This window comes from Peromyscus maniculatus, chromosome 18, assembly GCF_049852395.1.
Source record: "Peromyscus maniculatus bairdii isolate BWxNUB_F1_BW_parent chromosome 18, HU_Pman_BW_mat_3.1, whole genome shotgun sequence".
Lineage (NCBI taxonomy): Eukaryota > Metazoa > Chordata > Mammalia > Rodentia > Cricetidae > Peromyscus > Peromyscus maniculatus.
The window spans coordinates 34,065,112-34,082,487 of NC_134869.1; the positions used below are offsets into that span (position 1 = coordinate 34,065,112).

A 17,376-nucleotide genomic window follows, 5' to 3' on the forward strand; every position below is an offset into this window, starting at 1 on the left:
CCACATACAAATGTCATCGCTATTAGGTGTGTGTGTGGGGGGGGGAGCAAAAAGCGTGACTGCTAATCAGGTGGTTATTTTCACATTCAGTTCCTGTGGGTCTTTCCAGGCGGATTTGCCAGATTTTAAACACATTTGCATCTACACAGCTCACTTAAAACCTCAAAATTCTACAACCTAGAAGGGAGCGACTAAGGTGGGAGAAAGCATGGAGGAGGTTTATTATAAGGAAAGAGAGACATTCTTGTACACGTTTGCTTTGACTAGTAACTTGACAAACCCAGGGCAAAGAAACAAACAAGAAGTCCTCAAGGCTGATTTAAAAAAAAAAAAATCTGTTTTTACAATAATGAGAGTTCTCTAACAAAACGTACTTTGGAAAGACAAAGAATAAGAGCCGTTTTTTGTCCATTCGCTATACTCTGGATAACCATTTCCCTCCAGCAGCCTCGCCCCCTCAAAATTTCATCGCTTCCCTTTGGAAGACTTCTGATACATTTATAAAAAAGAATACCAAGAAGGGGCTGGAGGCATGGCTCAGCGGTTAAGAGCACAGGCTTTTCCAGAGGTCCTGAGTTCAATCTCCAGCAACCACATGGTGGCTCACAACCACATGGTGGCTCACAACCATCTATAATGAGATCTGGCGCCCTCTTCTGACTTGCAGGCACACGTGTATACATAACAAATAATTTTTTTTTTTTTTTTATAAAAAGGAAAAAAATGGAAACACACTATGAAATCTGTCAGAATCTATGGGAAAACTTTGAGCACAATAAGAAAGAGACACAGGAGACGGGGAGAAAGTCATGTTAGTAGAATACAGGGTAGAAAATAATCTAGGAGTTTCTATGTTAGAAGCAAAGGCTGAAGAAAGAGGGCGCGGGGAGGAAACAGAGACTGGTGAAATTTTGTAAACAAGGCGGTTAGGCTGAGAGAACATGGACAAAAATCCACACTTAGGAGGAGGCAAGAGTGTGCTTTCTTGTCTCTTGTGACCTGTGCCACCAAGGACTGTTCTGGTCACCAGGGGCTCCAGTGACATGACCTCAGAAGACAGCCTGTGTTTTGTCCAGTAATGACGGGTGCTTTTAGTGGCTCAGGGAGACAAAAGAAAAATACAGGCATTGTGAGGACAAGTCCACGGGATACTTTTAGGTTTCTCCAGAAATGATATTAAAATTTGAATCCGTGATAATATAAAAATTACCTAGGTCCCAATATTCCTTTTGGAGGCAGGGACAGAGGCAGAAATCTGAAGATTACTTGTTTTGCATTGTGATTTAAAAAAAAAAAAAGTAGCTCTCTTGTCAGGTGGTGGTGGCGAATGTCTTTAGTCCCAACACTGAGGAGGCAGAGGAGGCAGATCTCTGTGAGTCAAGGCCAGCCTGGTCTATAGAGCGAGATCCAGGACAGGCACCAAAACTACACAGAGAAACCCTGTCTCAAACAAAACAAAACAAAACAAAACAAAAAAACAAAACAAAAAAACAAAAAAAAATCTGATTGTTTTGTCGCAGCTAAAAACTACTTAATATATGGTAAAAAAAAAATTACACATATGGGTACAACTAATTAAAAGGAAAATGTACAATTCTTTTTTGGGGAGGGATTCAAGACAGGATTTCTCTGTGTGGTCCTGGCTGTCCTCAAATTCACTCTGTAGCCCAGACTGGCCTAGAACTCAGAGATCCATCAGCCTCTGCTTCCCAAGTACTGGGATTAAAGTCATGTGCCACTAATGCCTGGCAATGTACAATCTTAAAAAGTTTGTGTTTAGGGGTTTGAAGAATGGTTCAGTGGTTAAGAGCACTGGTTACTTTTCCAGAGGAACCATGTTTGATTCCTAGCAATGACATGACAACTTAGAATATTCCTTTACTCTAGGTCTAGGGTAACTGATACCTTTTTCTGGCCTCCAAAGGCACAAGACATGTATGTGGTGCACATACTTACATCCAGGCAAAATATTCATCACATAAAATAAAAATGAGTAAATCTAAAAGAAGAAAAAAAATTGCAAGTATAGAATTGACCTAAAAAGACTTGAATGTATATAAAGAACAGATGATGGCCATTTTAAAGAACCAGCTAGGACTGCAAGAGTATGGGAAACCAACAAAAAAAAAATGTGAATATTGTAAGAGGAGAAATTTAAACACACAGAAAGAGCTGATTTGATCGCTGACATTTCAAGAACGGTGGAATCACCAGCAGAAAAACTCAGATTGCGTGTGTCAGCAGCACCCTTTCCAATCAGAACATGTGTCCCTGAGCATCCTCCAGATGGTCCTCAGAAAAGCACCAGCCTTCATCCAAAAATGACTTTCCTTTTCCGTTCCTCCAAACTGAGAGACCCAGAATTATTTCTTCATTTCTTCTGAGATCAGGTCCCTTGACATGATTAGATCCAGTGATATGACTTATGACCTTTTCTGCCCTACAGGTCACAGATGGGGTCCTTCAAGACTCCCATTATCTAAATTCTTTCGGATAGTAAAGGTTTCAACTTCAACAAGAACTTTCCATCTATTAAAAGTGTACTCTTTTCACCTATTTCATGTGCTGGCTCCCAGCTTGATCCACTATACCAATAAGGTAACTTAATGCTTTTCACACTAACCTAGTACAAATTCTCAGGAGCCACAGCAAGAAACTTGAGGTATATAACTTTTGTTTGAGAGATTATGATTACTTAAACGATTATGACTCTCACCCAAATGGAAGCTTTACACAATTATAATGGTCAAGGAAGAGTTTAACAAATATTATTTACTATAATATAAAAAAACCCCATGTATCTCCAAAAATAGACTTCTAGGAAGTTAAGCAGTTTATATATCACCACTTTGGGGCTCATAAGGCTTCTGTTACTTTTTATTTGTTAGCAAGCACATATGAAATATCAGTCTACATATAAGGATTAGGATAATAGTTTATTAATATGGAAACTGTATCTGGAGGAAAAATAAATTCACCTAAATGTTAATTTTAAAACAAAACTTCTCTAATATAAATGAGTTTTCATAAATGATAATATGATTTTTTTTGAATAAGTGAAATTTGAGAGACCAGCTTACATTGTAGGCAGCATCATGGTTTTTGAAAATTCATGAAATGCAAAATGTCTGAACTAAAGCTTCTGTGGGATAATCCTTTTCTACACTATGAATATGTATTACTCTCATTTGCTAATAAACAGCTGATTGGTCAATAGCTGAGCAGGAAGAGATTGAGCCGGAGAGCCAGACTAGGAGAATTCTGGGAAGAGGAAGGGCAGAGTCAGAGAGTCACCTACAAGTACAGAGAAGCAAGACAAGAATGCCGTACTGAGAAAAGGTACCAAACTAAACATAGATACGAATTATGGGTTAATTTAAGTATAAGGGCTAGTTAGTAATAAGCCTGAGCTATTGGCTGAGCATTTATAATTAATATAAGCCTTTGTGTGGTAATTTGGGAAGCGGCTGGCAGGTATATGGAAACATGTGGTTGGGACAGGAAACATCTGATTACATAAACCTATGCCTTTTTCCTTGGATGCACTTACTAGTCTGTGTCTTAAGATGTGTAACTGTGTAATTAAATATCTGTTTAGTAAGAACACTTTCAACACCCATTATAACAATCTTAGTCTTCAGTGAATGGTGTTGGGTGAGCTCTTTTGGTGAAGACGTACACAACAGCCTTGTGATAACAGACATACTACTGAACATGTGTTGCTCTTTACTTACTTTAGTTTTCTGCATAAATAGCCAAATAAATGAATGCTTTTGTTTTTTTATAAGAATGAAGGTCTGGCTTCCTTTTGGCTTCATTTTTTTTCTAAACAGTAATACAAGTCAAATACTCTACCTGAAGGCCTTCCCTCACTGCCTCCAGAACGTAAGGTACCAAGGAATAATTCCAGAGGTCCATGAACCACACCCTAGAACCTTCTACATCCATGGGGCAAGGAAGGAAAAGCCGTGGACCTGAGAAGATACAAGTAGTAAGATGTTTCAGAAACATCATATTTACCAATCCAAACGCATGTTTAGAGATGTTTTGAAGAAATATGACACACATTCCTAGAAAATTCTAATGTTGGTCGGCCCAATAGTTATGAAAACATGTTCATGAAAGGTTGAGTCTCCAGGCCTCGTTTTTCCTAAGAATGAAACATTAATAGAAGGCAAAACACAGAGTGAAGAGAAATAGTGAAGTTTATGACCCAGTCCTGTTTTACAAACAATGTAAAGTTCAGTTCCAAGGAGATGAATTGTCAATTACAAAATGCTATCATTTGCAGAATTTGGAATCAGTCTAGACACTCTGAGCTGAAGACAGAAATAATGCCTGCAGCTGAGGATTTCTGATGATTGACAGCAGTGGGAAATGCACTTCTGCCCATGAAACTTAAGAAGGAATGGAAAAACAAATACCATTGTGCCCTCGAAAGAGGGTAATTCGGTTTTATCTTTTGAAAAAAAAATGTGAAACACAAAACTTATTTATAAGAAGTCCATTATTTTTAAATAAAGTCTTCTCTCACAGCCACATCTGAATGAGCTAATAGATAAAATATGTGAGTTATTCTTACTAGCATAAAAATTACTCTGAGTACTTTTTCTTTGGACTGGTATTCTGATTTTTGGATACATTCCTATTTCAAACTTAATTTTACTCTCCATAATTGTCAGATACAATGAAATAATTGTAGATATAACACTCAGAGAAAGACAGCTTTAGAAAGGAAAAGAATCCCTTAATCTTTGGAAGCGTTGAAAAGCCTAGCTTTCCTTGTTATTTAACCATCCAATCTGGTCACCTTTACACAGTGCTTTCAGCACCTGGAAAATGGAATATTTTAACTTTCGAACTCACCGATAGTGACATCAGAAGAGCTATGTGTTTCCAAAAAACTGTTGAGATGATGCCATGTCTTCGGAATCCAATCTATGATTTTCACTAGGTCGTTATTGCGTATATTCCTTTCAATTTCCATCTCTATCAGTTTCCTTCGAAGATACCTGCCTAAGAAGCCTTTCACTGGTTCTGTGTGGTTTGAACACAATACCCATCTACAAAAAAGAAAAGAAAAAAATCAGATACCCTTTTGTAAAACTTAAAATTTATTTCCATAGTAATTTTCATTGCAATATAAAGCACTAATGTTCCCATATTAATTAATGGTCTCAGTTAGATGCCACAAGCATTTAGAAAATCTATTATGATTAGAGTTATAATACGGTGAATTTTCTTTCCTAGCTTCCACGAAGCTTATGTTCTGAGAGTGAGTGGGTGCCTACATGCTGAGAGGGCTTCTGTGGGAGAATCGTAGATCCTGAAATAGGAGCTCTCTTCTCAGTCTTCCCTCAGAAGCAGGGCGCTCTCTCTTAGCCAGGGAAGTAGTGAGCAGGGAAGGAAACACGTTCCCATTACAGATTAAAGATCACAGGATGTCTGATTGAAAAAGAGTGCCAGGAGAAGTGAGAATTATCTCCAAGACACAGGTCACTGCGGGCAGGATTGTCAACAACCAAATGGAAAAACAGCCATCCTTCTGATTAAAAAGACACAATAACATGTACACACAGAGCACAGCTAGGCAGGCAGGGGTGCATGCATGTACACACACACACACACACACACACACACATACACACACACACACACACACACACACACACACACTCCTTCAAGTCCTTACCTGAAATTGTGATGTAGCTCTAAATTTGGTGATGAAGAGACTCCCTGATTCATTGTGCCAATAATATAAGGACTGATAGAAAAAAATAAGAGAATGAGGTCTGTGCTAGAGAGAAAGCGATTAAAAGAAAAACAATTAAGAAAACCAAACACTATTCTATTTTAACAGTAGGCTTTAAGAGGGAAATTTCATAATGCTTAATTGGAAAGTGACAAAAGTAATAGGAATGTAATTTCTATTGGGGACTCTAACTTGAGCTCTGGCACTCTGGGTAACACTTCTTCCTCTCCAATCTGAACCTTAGTTTCGAACAAAAGGAGACCTACCGAACATCTATCTTCTTTCCTTCCTTCCTTCCTCCCTCCCTCCCTCCCTCCCTCCCTCCCTCCCTCTTTCTTTCTTTCTTCCTTCCTTCCTTCCTTCCTTCCTTTCTTTCTTTCTTTCTTTCTTTCTTTCTTTCTTTCTTTCTTTCTTTCTTTCTTTCTTTCTTTCTTTCTCTCTCTCTCTCTCTCTCTCTCTCTCTCTCTCTCTCTCTCTCTCTTTCTCTCTTTCTCTCTTTCTTTCTTTCTTTTTTGAATGTTTCACTATGTATCCCTGGCTGGCCTTGAACTCATAGCTATGCCTACCTCTGCCTCTCAAACACTGGAATTAAAGGCACATGCCACCACGTCCAGGTTAGGCTAATATCTTAGAGCTCTTATGCTTATACCAAAACCTTGTCAGTTTTCAGTTATTTAAAGATTCTTTTTAAGTTAGATTTATTTTATGTGTATGAGTGTTTTTCTCTCATGTAGTGTGTCTGATGCCCACGGAGGTCAGAAGAGGGTGCCAAGTCTGGAGTGATGGACCACTGTGAGCCTTTTTTGTGGGTGTTGGCATCTTCCAGGTCTTCTGTAAGAACAAGTGTTCCTAGCTATCTCTTCAGCCTCCTTAAAGCTTTTTAGTCACACAGTAAGATTTGATCCCTTTATGTTATGCTGATTAATTTGTAGGATTTTATCACTAGCAAAGATTGATTTTTTTTTAGAATACCAATTATTTAGAATACCAATACTACTAAGGTTAATGCCATTTATATTGTTGTGCTCTCTACGTCTTTCTCTAGAGACAATGCTCCAATGAACATGCAGGTTTTCATATTATTAATATTATTATTGATGCCTTGATTTACTCTGTCCCTTCACTTTAACAAAGTATTGCATTATTGGAGGAAACCTGTATCTGAGTGAACTAACTTCATCTCTCAAGAAGAGTTGAACTGATAGTAGGGACTGAATAGAGAGCTCAAAAGTATCCTTCTGGTTATCACAGTCCCTATTCAAAGAATCTGACCATCCTACCATCCACACCGGCATCCTAGACTTCCGACACGTCTATGCAAACTAACATTATCAAAGAAGACATAATGCTTCTATCAAAGTTCCCAAAGATCAGGTGCAGTGGTGTGGGGAGACAGAGGCAGGGGGATTACTGGGAAGCTGAGGCAAACTTGGTTAACATAAGGAGACCCTGACTCAAAACAAAAACAAGCAACAAAATAAAACAAAACAAAAATATTGATGTAACCAACCGTCTTATTAAATAAGAAACACAGAAACAATGTAAAAGAGAAAGCCGAGAGGTCAGAGCTAAAATCTCACCCTTCTGCCTGCGGTGTCCCAGCTTCCTGAAAGAGAGATATATCCTGTCTGTTCTTTTTTTTATAGTATGTTATTCTGCCTTCTCATTGGTTGTAAACCCAAACACATGACTGCCTCGTCACTGTCTGAATGTACAGCCCCCTAGGCCTTAAAGGCATATGTCTCCAATGTTGGCTGTATCCCTAAACACACAGAGATCTATGGGATTAAAGGCATGTGCCACCACCGCCACACTCTGTCTATGGCTCTAATAGCTCTGACCCCCGGGCAACTTTATTTATTAACATATAATCAAAATCACATTTCAGTACAATTAGAATACCACCACACAAAAAAGCAAAAAAAAAAAAAAAACCTTCCTGGGACATAGCTGTGGATAAATAGGTATTCTAAAGCACACATGCAGATTCTATGGAAATTTAGGATACTATTAAAAGTTCTTGCACTAATAGTATCCACTACAAGTCTTAAAACATGAAAAGGTACAAAGAAGCAAATGGCATCTCCATTTCTAAACGTGATTGTTCCAATTATTTTGAAGAGCTTACCATTTGTTGTATTTACAATTGAGGAAACCATTGAAGATATCACTCAGAGAGCCCACATGGTGAAGATTATCCAGAATTATGACCACAGGGAGCTCTACACCATTATTGTCAGCACTGCACTGCTCAGCCAGGTTGGCAAGATACTGCTGCAGTTCCTTAAAGAGACAGAACACATACATCAGAGATGAGTCTCTACCACATGCAAGAATGCACATTTTTAGGAATAGCATACTGTGTCCTTCCTTCGGGTTCTTTTCATTATTGTCATGCACAAAGCCCATTTAAAATGGAGAGGCTCCTGTTTTTAAAAAAAGGGGGGAGAGGGGAGGAGAGCAGGACGAGTATCTCCATAGGCTATCAAGAACTGGAAGCATGGCTGTATTTCAGGGCTTCCTCCTCAGAAGGAAAGCCAGACGAGTTCTAGACAGGAACTCTCCTGGGTAAACTATACGCATCAGGTGTCTTTTTGTTTTTAATATTCCAACAAAGTAGATTTTTGCCAACGTGACTTCAGTTTTAGACTAAAGCCAAAAATGGCACCTTTTAGGTTCTGTAGTGGAACATTATTTTAAGGTGTGTTACTTTTGCTTATGTTACATTTGTTTAACTCTGTGACACTGTATGATTGTCCTTGTCTAAAACGCCTGATGGTTGCTGGAAGATTTCCTTTGTCCCACCGGTCTGCAGCCTCAGAGCCAAGTAAACACACAGAGGCTTATATTAATTAAAACTTCTTGGCCATTAGCTCAGGCTTACTACTGACTAGCTCTTACACTTACACTCAGCCCATTTCTGTTAATCTATATGTTGCTACGTTTTCCATGGATTTACCTGTGTGCCATTACATGCTGCTCCCTGGACAGTGGACTGGCATCTTCTCACTCAGCCTCCCTCTCCCCAGAATTTTCCTTGTCTGCTTATCCCACCTATACTTCCTGCCTGGCTACTGGCCAATCAGTGTTTTATTAAACCAGTGTACAAAAGCATTATTCCACAGTACCTGATGGTCTAATAAAGAACTGAATGGCCAATAGCAAGGCAAGAGAAAGGATAGGTGGGGCTGGAATACAGAAAGAAAATAGAAGAGGAGAAATTTGGGAGAAGGGAAGAGATCAAGGAGCCAGAGGAAGAGGAGGAGGAGGACTCCAGGGGCCAGCCATCCAGCAACACAGCAAGCCATGTTGTAAGAGTAAGATTTACAGAAGTAAGAGAACAGGAAAAGCCCAAAGACAAAAGATAGATGGGATGATTTAAAGTTAATTAAAGCTGGAAAGAAACAATCCAAGAATAAGCCACCATGTATGATTTATTTGGGAGCTGGCTGGCAGGCCCCCCAAAAGAGCAAAACCAAACAACAACAAAGTTCCTTACACTTTCAAGATTTTGACTCAAACTATTTAGATGAGTTGCATGTAAAAGCATATCCCTAGTCCTCAAACAAATAAACAAAAAAGCAGATAATTATTTATTTATCATCTGCAGGTGACTGGTGCAATTTTAAACAGAGAAAGCATGTCTTATATTTCATGGGATCATTTAACACCAGCACTTAGCATTTCTTGAGCTTCCTAGTTATTTCCCATGCATTATTCTTGTCTAATAACTTTGAACCTAAATAGGATAACCAGTTCTGTGATTGACAGTTCTCACAGATGGGTAGGTCAGGAGCAAAATTAGGTTCCTTAGAATTATCCTAATCAGTAAGAACATTTCCATAATATTTGCATATTCATAATGCCATTTTCAATTTGTAAATCTTTCTCAGGGTTAAAACAATTCCATGATCCCAATTTATGGCAGTCAGGTAAACACATGCCCCCCACACACAAGATGCTTCCTCACTCTATCTATGAAGTTAACTTCGAGAACTGATAGCAGAGTGGATATGCTGGGCACAGCAGCGGCGGCACTGAGTAATATTTGTTCAAGTTTTCTGATGGGCTCATAGGGAGGTGGTCTTTGAGATGACTCTTGGATAATAAGTAAAATTCCAGCTGGTAAGTTTGAAGTTATCCATTGCTTCAACACACTTTTTATCAAGAATTTATTATGTGCCAGGTACACTGGTACTGAGAACTCAAGCAACCAGTTTAACATGAATCTTAAAAGGTTTTATTAATAAAAAAAAAAAAACCCAGAGCCAGATATTGCAGTGAATGCTGAAAGATCAGAGAAGCAGAGCAAGCCAAGTCTTCCTCACCTCGCCAACTCCTCTCAGCTGATCCTGTTTCCATCAATTCTCAGACTGAAAGCCTCTAAATCCTTACCCCTGTAGTGTCTCAACTGAACTGTTGCTAAAAGCTTAAAAGCCTCTAGTTCCTGGTCCTCACATCTTATATGCCTTTCTGCTTTCTGCCATTACTTCCTGGGATTAAAGGCATGCATCTTTCTCAAGCAAAAACATGAGATCTCAAGTGCTGGGATTAAAGGTGTGTGCCACCATGCCTGGCTGTTTCCAGTGTGCCTTGAACTCACAGAGATCCAGACAGATCTCTGCCTCTCAAATGCTAGGATTGAAGACATGTGCTATCACTGCCTAACCTCTATGTTTAATAGAGTGGCTGTTCCATTCTAGGACACCAGATAAGTTTTATTGGGGTACACAATATATTGGGGGGACACAATATATCACCACAACCAAGTTTCTTTGCTCTAAGAACATCCAGCAGATGAGCAGACAACCTGAGCAATAAGAACATCACAACACCATGCGAAAAGTGACATGCATTAAACACCACACTGAGAGTTAAAAGAAGCCTCTCCTAGGTTTAAACAACAGAATAAAATGAAAAAAAAATGTTTAAAATATTAAGAACAAAAACCTCACAAAATTCAGAAAGTACAACTGTAAGATATATTTCAGAAAATAATAAGGATGCTGCTGTTGCAATGGGACACAGTGCAAAGTGAAAGGAATGGAAAGAAAAAAAAAGAGACTGGATTCATGAATAGGGAATTGAATGTATCACATAGAAAATGTGGACCTATGGACCACTGATACCTTTGTTTGCTTGTCAGTAGGAGGGAATAATTTATTCATCAAAAGAAATACACAATGACTAATAAAAATAAAAGCATTCTAGAAGCTTATTATGTGCAAAGAAGTTAGGCAATACATATAACTATAATTAAGATAAAATTGCAGTATTTTCATCTATTTTGTTTTACAACATGTAAAGATTACTCACAGCCTCTGGAAAGGACTCACAAGTAGCAGAAGTACTTCCCACTATTTTTTTTTCCTTATGGTTAGGGAATATTTTGATGTTTAAAAAAAGAGCGAAGAGCCTCCCATGTAAAAAGACAGGAAGAGGCAAAGTCAGAAATATGAAAACATAATGCCCAAAAGACAGGTGGAAAGAAGGAGCTCTGTGAAAGAAAAATGCGTGCAAATCGGTAAAAAGGAAGTTTACAATCTGAAATGGTAGGGGAAGATCATGAAACACTCCCTGGTGACCACACAGACATATGTAAAATTCATGGGATGAGAGTAAGTTAGAATTGGGGTTCTGCCGTGCAGAAAGTACATTGCATAAGAAGAAAAGGGATGAGCCAAGAGAACACGGAGACTGTTGAAGCCAAAGGACACTGTCATTCTGAACAGGAAAAGTGTGACATTCTGGATTGAGTACAGAAAGCAACAGAAAACACTGGAGGGTTTTAATTGAGCTGGATTTTAATTATGAAGAGAGATCCTGTTTTCCATGATGTGAATGGATAGAGCTGACAAGAGTGAAGAGGAATTCTAGGGGGAAAATTGTAGGAGTCTGAGGAAGCAGGAAGGCGGTTGGGGTAGAGGTGAATGGAAGAGGATGGGCCTCTGATGCAGGGCCACCTTCGCCATTTCTAAATTGAATTCAATCAGATGAACTAGAACACAGCTGTAAGTTAAAAGAAAACTCTGCAATTGGGGAGGATGGGAGTAGCTAATGATGTTCAATTCATGCCTACTGTACAGGTCAGCACACATGGAAGCCACTAGAATCACTCAATGGGAAGCAGGAGAGAGAAGGAGGATAGAACATTCGGAACATTTTTGTTTGTGAGGGTAGAAACAAGCAGTGAAAAGACCAAGAAAGATCTTACCTGGGAAGTAGGAAGGAAAGGAGAAATTAAAATTATAAAAGCAAGAATTTTTAGAAAAGAAATTCTTTGAAGGTCAACATATTCTACACAAGGATTCAAGAGACTTCAGACCAGCAGAACAATTAATGGGTATGTAGTAGGTTCTTGAGAATATGATAAAAGCCATGGGCCACTGAAAAGCACTTTGGGATCATCAGGCTAGCTTATGAAGCAAAAAATTTAGGTTGAGAGGGAAATACACTTGCATTAAGCATTCACTATCCTTAGCAAGTTAGGTAAGAGAGACCAGCACCAGATGCCAGATGGGCATAGCCATGAGATGAATTCACATCTAGACTTTGAGACCATGGAAGACAGCACTGTTATAGGAAGATCACAGCCTTGCTTTCTTGGATTCTGACTTGAAACACATTACAGATGAATCTGCCCGGGCCAGTTTTCTGATCTTTTCCTACCTACCATTCCAAGTGGCTTCAGCTGGCCACATACTCTTTTCTAAATCCATTTCCATCCTTCTGGGTCTGTTCTATCAAATGTCACAAAGTGTAATTGTTTGTGTGCTCTGCTCTCAATCACAATATTCCAGCTGGCAGCTTGAGAGAGGGCTTAAAGTGTGGGAAGAAGAGGAACAGAATGTAAAATGAAGAGGTACCAAAACCACGAGGAGACACTTTTCTTTTTCTCTTTGATGGCTTATTGTTTGATTTTTTTTTTTTTTTTTGAGTAAGTGCTTTCTGGCCGTGTCTTTTCAGTGCTTTCTAATGATATAGCATAAAACAAAGCAGCAATTACATGGCTCTATTTTTTTTTTTGCAGCAAAAGATGTATTATTTCATGCCTCATTAGCATTTTGTTTTAGAAAATCTATATTTCTCATTGCTACCCCTACACAAACTTAACTTGTCATTCCCTCTTCATTTATATCATCCTCCCACTCATACCCTCTCTCCCCTCCAAAATCCAAAAATCTGTGGATTCTCTGTCAACTTGAAAATAATAAGCCATATTCTCTGGCACTAATTCTGCATCTAGCCTGACTGACAGCTCATTCATACAGAACAAGCTAACGGAGAAAAATCAACATCTTTCATTTGTCTTTTGTGTTTTCTTGATTCATACTGTATTATTTGTCCAAGAGTTTCTTCCTATCACCATGTTTTATTTAAATACCCCTGAGAATCTCACCCCTGACTACCTAGCAGCAGCAAAAATCTGAATTGATCTAATAGCAATGTCTTTGCTCATCAGAAAAGCAAAGCAAAAAAAGAAAAAAAACTATTAAAATATGTAATTAGAGCTGGGCAGTGGTGGCACACAACTTTAATCCCAGCACTCGGGAGGCAGAGCCAGGTGGATCTTTGTGAGTTCAAGGCCAGCCTGGTCTACAGAACAAGACCCAGGACAGGCACTAAAACTACACAGAGAAACACTGTCTCAAAAAACATTAAATTTAATGACCATGATTTAGAATTTCTCCTAGTACTAAAATTTAAAAAAATAAATGAAACCACAAAAGAACATGTATAAATAAATGGATTTTCCAAAGAGAATATTTTGTTAGAGGAATTCATCCACTATGCTTGACATTGTCAGACTGCACCCTGTTGAATTTTAGAGTTGATACACTTAATTCCAGCCATCTACAAAATTATCCTCCACTTTATCAAAATGCTTCCGTCTCCTCTTCCAAATCCATTTTACTTATTTTCTAACCACTTTTTTTTTTGTTTTATTTTTTTTTTAAACAAAGAACTTGTGTAGAGTTCTGGCATGTCAACACTGAGGAAAAGCCAAAGAGAACATAGGGGATACCCAAGAGACCTCAGCGTTCTTTTATCTTTTGGCTGGAAAGAAAAGTACTGTGTGCTAAGAGGCTTTCATGTGGAGATACAAAGAAACGGGGACACAGGAGACATTAAATATGCAGATGGGAACAAATGAACAACTGTCTTCCTCTAACGCAGCTTAAAGAGGAGTCAAGTTTTCCACCTTGGGCTTTCTGCCTTTCTTCAGTCCCAGTGACAATAAATGGCACAACCACAAATTTGAAAAGTGCTCTACTCCAAAGAAATACTCAGAATTTACAGACCACATGTATTTAAGCTTAAGGCACCCCATTGTGCTTTATGTCTATTACTGTTGGAAAAGAATTTTGAACCAAGGTATATGTGTATTTGGGATGGTGGTGGTGGTAAGTGTGTACTTGTGCAAGAAATCTCCATTGTGGTGCTTGCAACTTTCGATAGTTTATCTCTATATCTTTCTATACAGCCATCAACTGCAAACACAAAACAAAACAAACCTACACACATTTCCTTTGAGTTCTTCTCAAAACCTTTCATTTTCCCTCATTCTACAGTTGAGAAAAAAAAAGGCGCCAAGGAATTCAGTAACAGTCTTCAATTCTCCCACTATTTAATGAACCATCCCTTTGAGATGGATCTGTTCACCCGGTTACACATTGGGCTTATATGAAGAATCCAATAGGTTTGGGGGTAACCACCTTTTATCTTGGGGGTAACATTACCTTTTATTTTGGGGGTAATATTACCTTTTATTTTGGGGTAACATTACCTTTTATTTGGGGAGTAACATTACCTTTTATCTTGAAATCTCAGATTTGATAGATTTTCTATATCTCAAGGCTTGGGTATTAAGTAGTTACTTGCTAGTTGGCGGGCTTTGAGGAACTGACTGAATCAAGGGGCTGCATTAATCAATTAACACCAATTGACTAACCTGCTGATGAGTTGATACTGAATGGGCTATTCAAAGGGAAAGTCTGGTGAAAGGGTGTAGTTCCCCACGGCCATGTCTTTAAAAGGTATACTGTCTCCTCCCTTCCTTTCTAATTTGTGGCTGCCATGAGATGATCCTCTCCATCTCACCAAGTTCTCTTGCATCCACGATTTTCTGCATTTCCAGGTTAAACAATAGGGCCAGCTGACCATGAACTGAACTCTCAGAAACTGTGGGCCAGAATGAATCCCCGCCCACCTCAGTTTATTTCAGGCATTTTATCATAGTGACAAGAAACCAACCAACACACTGAAAGGCTTGCTTACACCATTCAACTAGGCCATTTTGAAAATTGTGGCATGATTCTCTCTCATTGGGACTCCATCATGGTATTCCTGATTGTTGCACTTCCCCAAGAGCACCTCAGGTAGCAGCCACTGAGATTTTAACAGTGTGGGGGCCCACAGAGGTTTCCTAGTGAGGTCTGGGCTTGCTTTACCCAGCAGGGCTGCATAAGGGGATGGACTGACTAGTGCGTGTTTACCAGGTGTTTGGAAGAGTCTGCTCTTGGCTGTGCTAGGGGGAGGTCTTTTGCTCCACCCTTGGCATTCTTCTAAAAAGTCTTTTAGAAGAGACAGAGGGGCCAGTGGATATTGATCCAGGCCCTCCTGAGGCTATCCTGTGTTTCTATCTGTCTCTCCCCTCTATATTTCTATCTAAATATTTTTCACTTCTCCCTCCTCAAGAGTACCCTGGGGAAAACATGGGAGCGGGTTTTACACAAAACAGAACTGGTAAAACTAGTGTAGTGTTCTGAACATGGTAACCATCATCTATTTCCTACTTTAGCACTCTTTATTTTACTAAGTAGAGAAGTGCCAGTGAGGTGTTACAGCCTCACGTGCCAACGTAATAACAGGCAGGTCAGGTTACGGTGGCCCTATTAGAATGGTGAACCACTGCGACATTCCTCACTTTCCCAAGCTTCTCATTTGGAATTTTTCAAGAGACATGATGCAAGCAAACTGCTGCTTTCCCAGGATTTCTGCGATTATTACTGTTATCTCCAAATCAGTCCCTATTCCTGCAACCTACCAGTTAATTTCTGTTCATTTCTGATGCTTCAGCCAAATATTGTCTTTGTATACAGCCTGCCTCAGCCTATGGAGTCATTTAATCCTCTTGTTCCCATAGCATCATAAATCATTGCCTTTCTTGCTTAGCACTTTGTCAATGCACATCTTAAGGGACAGCAGCAACAAAGGCTCTACCATTTTATTCCATATGATCCCAGTGACTTCCCACAAATGTGGTAAGTGAAAACAGTAGTTTTGTGAGCATTAATTAAAGCAAAGTTTGTTCATCCACTAGATTATAATATTAGAGAATGACATAGTAGGATTTTTTTTTTTTGATGTGTGACATGTGAGGTGCCTGTAATTTTAAACCTTGATTGCTGAAGACACTTCTGGAAAATAATAGCTGCTTTCTTAGTATTCTGTGACTTACCTTACTTGACTTGTGGTCCACATTAAAAGTAGCAATTGCATCCTCTGTTTTTTTCCTCCCAGATTTGGCTATTACATATTCAGCAAGTTTGTTTGCTAAATAGGTCTTTCCAGTACCACTCGGTCCTGAGAGTATAATTCTGTGGTGCTCCATTAGCAAGTTAAAGTACCTTTGGGTAATTGGTTTAGGAATCAGTGTATCAAAAACGAAACTGTCCAGACTATTTTCTTCTACCCCTGAAGGAAGAAAACAAAGGGAATAATAAGCATTATTGTTTTTTCTTTGTAGAATTAGAAATATATTAATAAGCCAAAATAAAGCCTTGTTATTCATAAGAATGTAGTTCTTGCAAAATAATTTTCTAACTACTTCTAACTTGCAGGCATTGGTTGTCATTCCAACACTGATAAGAAGGTACAACAATCATCTAAGCTGCTTAGGCTCCTTCCACTGCCATCTGCAGGTTTTCCATTATTTCTTAAAGAAAGATAAACATAAATTTAAATTTACTAAAATAAACAAATGTGCTAATTTCTCTTAGAGATGTATTATGGTGTTAGAGAAGAAAGGGAGATGTGTAAGATTTATAGAAGCAAGATGGGGAAATGGCCAGGCATAGTAAAAGACAATATACGTTCAAGGCCAGCCAAGACTGCAGAGTGAGACCCTGTCTCAAAAAGTCAAAACTGAAAGGACAATACTTAGTCTTTTTCTCCACCCCATCCTTATTACCTTCTGTCACTCATAAAGCACCACAGCTGTACAGCCATGTAAGCTTTTGAAAAAATACAAATTACAGTGTTTGGTAAAGGATTAAGAAGAGAGCAACATTATTTCCTTTTACCAACCCAATTACTTTAATCATAAAACCAAATATTGACGAATCCTGCTATTAACCCACAGTTTATGTAGATACCTCCTCATTCTCAAACACACTCAAACAAAGAACTAGGGAGGTAAGCCTGTGTTAGATGTTCCACTAGCTATAACCAGTCATGACAGCCGAAGACCAGGAAGCGGCATGCCTCATCCCTGGCTCTTGACTTTCATTCTCTACCCAGTGTGGATGTTTATTGAACACACACACTTCTAGCTCCAAAATATGGTGATGAATATATTAGTCCAGGAAACACAATAACTTCCATTGAAAGCCCTTCTCATA

The 17,376-nt window shown here is 38.8% G+C and overlaps 1 protein-coding gene across 9 annotated transcripts in view; it reads right to left on the reverse strand.

The window, feature by feature from the left end:
- Positions 1–17,376, reverse strand: part of Nav3 (neuron navigator 3) — a 521,591-nt gene that overhangs the window by 6,772 nt on the left and 497,443 nt on the right. For all 9 annotated transcript variants that reach the window (XM_042263540.2, XM_076553883.1, XM_076553884.1 and 6 more), the window contains 5 exons: positions 16,215–16,450; positions 7,881–8,035; positions 5,693–5,764; positions 4,867–5,063; positions 3,856–3,974 (listed from right to left, as the gene is read on the reverse strand). In XM_042263540.2, coding sequence (XP_042119474.2) covers positions 3,856–3,974; positions 4,867–5,063; positions 5,693–5,764; positions 7,881–8,035; positions 16,215–16,450 — 779 coding nt within the window. The remainder of the gene's footprint in view (positions 1–3,855; positions 3,975–4,866; positions 5,064–5,692; positions 5,765–7,880; positions 8,036–16,214; positions 16,451–17,376) is intronic.